This window comes from Odontesthes bonariensis, chromosome 6, assembly GCF_027942865.1.
Source record: "Odontesthes bonariensis isolate fOdoBon6 chromosome 6, fOdoBon6.hap1, whole genome shotgun sequence".
Classification (NCBI taxonomy): Eukaryota; Metazoa; Chordata; class Actinopteri; order Atheriniformes; family Atherinopsidae; genus Odontesthes; species Odontesthes bonariensis.
The window spans coordinates 26,491,723-26,497,769 of record NC_134511.1 but is presented as its reverse complement, the minus strand read 5'-3'; the positions used below and the strand labels follow the sequence as shown (position 1 = coordinate 26,497,769).

The window sequence follows — 6,047 nt, the reverse complement described above, 5'->3', positions numbered from 1 at the left end:
CCATCCCATCCATCATGTCTCAATATGCAGAATTACTTTCCAAGCGCCATGCTGTGCACATGCAGCAGACAGAATTAAGGTCCCCTGGAACATCTCATAAACCATACAGGATCACATGTGATGAGGCGTGTTTTATGTGCAGCACTTTAAAAACTACGATCTGCTCAAAAATACTTTCAGTCCCATAGCAAAGCTTCAGATGTTGCAAGAAAAAAAAAACTTAATGTTCACAACATAGCTTTAATTCCTATGTCCTCTCAAATGTAAAAATCTGGCCAAGATAATCAATAACAATCACACAGCATCACACAATCAATACGTGCAGCTAGTTCTTAAATGTGATCATGACCTGAACCACTTGTTTGGGCGGAAGTTTAGTTTTGCTTATAATAAAAACTGCAAATACAACTTGAAAACTACATCAAACAAAAAAAAGTGATCACATTAATGTTCACCTAATGTTTCCTCGACTATAGAGAGGAGAATGGGGAGAGCGCTGCGCTCATGGTTCCAACACAGTAAGGAATCTGATTTTACTCATGTCTTGATAAGTAGGGAGGAAACTATTTCCAGACAATTATTCTTTACTTTGTGATCATCTGTATTAATATTCACACTTACAGTTATTTACATTACTGAACAGATTGTGGTCGAGTAGTGAACCAATTTAGTCGATTTACTTGGACTGTCCCAAGTCTGTTTGAGAGGTTGATCTTGCTCGTATAAAACTATCACCTCAGTTTGTGTGCATGGAAATGGGAGGGCTGATGTTGTGAATGTGTGTGGCAGAGGAAGTGTTGCATAAAGATCTAAAGTTGTAGATTTCCCTATTTTGGATAGTAAAAACTTACAAAATAAATATATGATTTGCGAAATATTTGGAATGCGTGCCCAGAATTCAGAATGAAACAGTGCCTTGACTCATGCAATCAAACTGGCTTTATGTAGTTAAATGTGCCAGAACGTCTCCCAGCTGCTTTACACTGAACCCGTTTACAACAACCCCCTCAAACTAATAGCAGGTGAGTTTGGCTGCTCAAGAAAATATACACATCTGAACATATCAATCTTCATGTTGGGAAAATCTATGAAAATAAACGCAGATTCAAAATGACTATACTGGTTAATATTCCAAATAACTTGTGATGAGCCTGCTGCGTTTGGCCTCTAGTTATGGTCCTTTATCCACTGTTCTGTCCACAACAATATTTGTTCCAGGTTTCGCTCAAGATCTTCAGGAGTGTTGCTGGGTAACTGGTGGACAATCTCCTCACTGTAGGCATCCATGGCCTCCTCGTAGATGGTCTGGAAAATCTCACACTGGACATTGTCCTGCAGCTTCTTTCCCGTGTAACCCCTGTCAGCCGGACAGAAGACAAGAACAACACTGCTGATGAGGGATCAATAAAGCACATATAGTCAGGTAAGAATCTAGCTTGAAGTGAAATCAGAGCAATATATTTGGTGAGGTTGTTTACCTGCCCTCTAGCCGTGTGTACAGCTGAGTGTTGTCTGTGCGGAGGACAAAGACGATGTGGAACCAGCGTTCAGGGAACAGGTCACAGCCATGATAGTCAACAATCACACCACCTTCCTCCATCTTTTCATCCAGCTCGTCCACCACCTGCAGGATCCCAGGAAACCAAACCAAATCATTTCAATCAGTTTAAAATCAGCATTTTCCATCCACTCAGCTGAATATAATGACATTATTATTGTCTACGTGCAGTCAGAGCCTACTTAAAAGCCAACATTTCTTGAGAAACGCAAGATCTAAGAAAGAGAAAATCTTGAAAATCTGTTGCTGCTCCATTATTGATATCCATTTAGTAAACTGTCTCTAGTTATTCCCCAGTCATTATCACAAGAAATGGGATTCTAAAAATATTCCTTTCCATGTGTTTAAAAGATCAGTGGAACTGAACTCACCCTGTCCTCGTCCAAAATAGGACACTGGTACTCTTCATCATAGCCATCGTAAAGTTGCCCTGGGGAAAGACATAATTGGGACGGCTTTTAGTATTTATCTGGCAAAACACACTCCCAATTATTTTCTACACACAAAGACCACACCAATGAAAGCCCTTTGTTTAACTTCATAGTGCGCTGTTTGCAGCACTGTGGCCCGAATGATTAAAAAAAATTAAAATTCACTCCTTGTTAAACCCTGCTTCCATAGTAGCTCTTTCCCCTGACATCTTGCAGTCTTTATGTGTCCCCTGTGTAAAACCATGTTAATGTCAAGAAATAGCCCAAAGCACACAACACTCTATCCTGTCATCACACCAACGATGCAAGACAGCCCTTGAGATTGGCTCTATAAGGTGAGAAATCCTGTTTTAGTTTTATCTGGGTGACATGCTTTTCAGCCAATGTTGATGGGACCAGCTTTTATTAACTCAACTTTTTTTATATAGCACCTTTCAAACACAAGTGTGTCGCAAAGTGCTTTACAGAGCAAAAGCAAAATTTAGATAAACAGCCAAGGCAAAAAGACGAGAATAAAGATGTTTTTTTTCCTTCTTTTGCTTTAACCGTCCTGTCCAGCATTGGCACAGAGACCAGCAAGCAGAATGCTGGTCTCTGTGCCAAACACATTTCCATAGCCAAGGGAAGCTTTATAGATATAAAGCTGCCGATGATGTTTAAGTACCATCTATTTTTTTTTATTTATTTTATTTTTTTTTTTTTGTGAAAATTATATATTAATGCTGAACCTGACAGGGGGAACGAAGCAAGGGGGAGAACAAAGAAAAGAAGGAGACAGAGATATTTGGATAACATAAGAAAACAACAGTATAAGAAAAACAAGACAAAAGCAGACAGCCAGCTGCTACATCTGTAGAGAGAATGAACAGAAGACATCCTACAGCCTCTGTGGGGAAACCAGGCAGTTTTTTTTGGTTTCAAAGACAAAGAACATGGTTACTGATTTTAGAAAGGACTGTACTGTCATCTTACTGGTGGTTATTTCTGGTAAAAATGTGGAAATTGTGAAACTGTATAAACACCTGGGAACGGTTATTGATGACAAGCTGATTTTCTAAGCCCATGTGGATTCACCTTGCAAGAAAGCTCATTAGTGAATGTATTTTTAACAGAAGCTCTGTAGTTTTAATGTGGATTCTACTTTTATGAGACTGTTTTACTCTGGTTTCATTAAGTTTCTGCTTACTTTGAACTTCATCTGCTGGTTCGGACTTTTAACATGTAAAAACAGAAACAGATTATCGGGAATTGTCAGAGTGTGCAGCAAAATTGCTGGCACAGCCCCGAGTAACCTCAGTGACCTGCATGGTCATGAGGTCAGTGAAAAAAGGCCAGACTGATCGTGGTAGAGCCGCACCCCCCCCCCCCCCACTGCATGGAGAGTTCCGGTTGCTTCCATACGGACGCAGATACTTGCTGCCAAGATGCAGTGACTAGACTCTGAAGTGACTTACTGTGATTTTAATGATGTATCCTTTCATTCGTGTTGTTTTTATGTTGTAACTACTGGCTGTGAAACTAATTGCTCCTATGGGATAATAAAGATACTTGAACTTCAACTTGCACTTGAATCATCAGGAGCACCTGCAGGAAGAGAAACTGAGAAAAACAAAGAGCAACCACAGAACCCAGGCAGCCCACCGCAGGGACAACCACGGCCCCAGAAGAAGAAAGAAAGCCCTAAAACAGAGGTCGGCAACCCGCGGCTCTTTCATTCTTATGCTTGGATTAAAAGGTATCCATTTGAAGTGTATTTTATTTGTGCTAGTTTTTTTTTTGTTTTTAAATTGTAGTTCTAAATTGGAAGATTATTGTGATCTTGAAATATGAAAATAAAACTGTATTTTATTATTTATTTGTATAGGCCCGCCAAAATGCTGTGTTTATCGAGACTTTCAAGCCCAGGTGGGCTAAGTATGGAGAAATGTAAGAAAATATCTGAAGAAAATAGAACACTTAATGATGCCTGGGCAGATTCCTTAGCATTTACCTCTGACGAGAGTGGCTTACCAGCATGCCTAATTTGTGGTGAGAAAGAGACATTCAACTCGGCGTGTTTTTCTTTATTATTATTGATATTTTTAAGAGTTCAAAATGTGTTCATTACATAAATAAGGCTCAGGTTTGTAAGGCTCTCTGAGTGTGTTTAAGGTTTTTAGTCATTCTGAAGGGTCACTGATGGGTAGATCAGTCTCCCATTTTGAGGTCGGTAGGAAAATTGACTCATCCATCTTGGACAGTAATCTATAACTTTTTGATAGCAGTTTTGGGGTATGAAGTTATAGACATTCTGCTACCCTAATAGGAAGTTCTGAGTCTAGTTGGTTGAGGATATACTTCTCATTTATTAAGGAATCTATTGCTGCTTATCCCATGTTGTGATGTGGAGTGTGTCGAAAGACAAAGTTTCTACTTTGAATTATAAATTCAAAATTCTTTATTCCTTTGTTGTTCTACAAAGTGAAGTTTTGCATTTTTTGTTTTGCAGGATGTCAGGGTTGTTCCAGATGGGTGTAAGCTTACACGGGGTGATTGAAGAGTTGGTTATTTTAAGAAACTTCCACCAGGCTGTCAGAGGGGGGCTGATGTTAATGCTTTTAAAACATTTGTGATGTTTGATACCTGAGCTGATAAATGGAAAGTCAGACATGTCCAGGTTATCACACAGTGCTTGCTCTACATCCAGAAGTGGTTTATCTAGTGGGCTAGATTTGTACCATTTGGAGATATGTTGTAACCTATTGGCTAAGAGATAATGATGAAAATTAGGTAGCTCGAATCCATCACTGTCTTTGGTCTTCTGTAGTTTTTAAACTGGTAGTTTGTTTTTCCAGAGATATAAGAAGATGTTCATTGTATTGTATGAATCTAGTAACTTAAAACAAGTAGAGGACGGTTTGAAAGGAATCATTGAAAAAAGGTAATTTACTTTGGGCAGGACCACCATTTTTAATGGTGGCTACTCTCCCTATGAGTGATGGTAAGGACTTCCACCGTGTGTAATTTAGCTTTTTTAGTTCTGAAAGATGGGAGGGGGGGGTAAAACCTAATTATGTAATATTTCCTGAATGTAAAGTGGTAGTGGGCATATTTTTGAAACTGCAGTTGGGCAGAACTGTAGTCTTAGACCAGTTCATAGCAGTCAGAAACTGAAGAGAATCTCTATATGATCTTATATCTTGAAATACAAGTGGTGTACTGATGGAAGAAGGTGTAATCTCTAGGAGTGGGGTGATGGGAGCACCAAGCAAAATCCTTCATGTATTTTTTAAAAAGTTTTTGTGGACTGTTAATTCTACTTCTACTTTGACTCTTCTACTTATCAGAATGGCTACGCCTCTTTGTCTGGAGTTGTAACAGGCTGAATACGCATGAGGAAACTGTGCTGTGGTGAGAACATCAGCTGCTGTCTTTGATAAATAAATTTCCTGTAATAAAACAATGTCTGCCTATAGATTGTTCAGTCGATTAGAAATGTTTAATCCCTTCTCCCTGGACCCAGCTCCATGCACATTCCATGATATAAACCTTTGCGTGGACATGCTCAGACTAAGTGAGTGCTGGATGCTTGCTAAAAATGCGTCTGCATACACGTGTGTGCGAGTATGTGGATGTCCGTCAGCTACTTACATGTTGAATGTTTCAATGTGTTTGCTTTTGTTTGGGAGCGTGCAATAATTGTGTGCGTTTGTGTGGAGTGAGTGTGTGTTGGCGTGTGTAAATGTGCTGTCGGTGCTGTGTACGTGTTGTCTTTGGTTGTATGTGCTGTGCAAATCTCTATATGTGCCGTGCATGTTCACATGAAGATAGTGTACTAAAGTGAAAATGCAGCTCGGTGGGAAATAAAGAAAGAAAAGAAAAACCATTTGAGCGGATTCAGATCACCTGTAGAGCAAAGGACTAGTGTTCTGGTCACGGTGCAGCCGTCTGTTGACATATAATTTATCCACTGGGATGACAGCACTGGAGCCTCCTTCCATTAACTTCCTCTGGATCGGGAAAAGGACCTCGCTTCTTTCCAGGATCTCTTTGAGGAACTGGTCGTTCACACATAATTC

The 6,047-nt window shown here is 39.7% G+C and overlaps 1 protein-coding gene across 1 annotated transcript in view; it reads right to left on the bottom strand.

Moving 5' to 3' along the window:
- Nucleotides 1–924: 924 nt before the first annotated feature.
- Nucleotides 925–6,047, bottom strand: part of ak6 (adenylate kinase 6) — an 11,624-nt gene continuing 6,501 nt past the window's right edge. The window contains exons 4-6 of the mRNA XM_075468164.1: nucleotides 1,930–1,988; nucleotides 1,479–1,624; nucleotides 925–1,357 (exon numbers count right to left, since the gene is read on the bottom strand). Of these exons, the coding sequence (XP_075324279.1) occupies nucleotides 1,168–1,357; nucleotides 1,479–1,624; nucleotides 1,930–1,988 (395 nt within the window). The 3' untranslated portion in view covers nucleotides 925–1,167. The remainder of the gene's footprint in view (nucleotides 1,358–1,478; nucleotides 1,625–1,929; nucleotides 1,989–6,047) is intronic.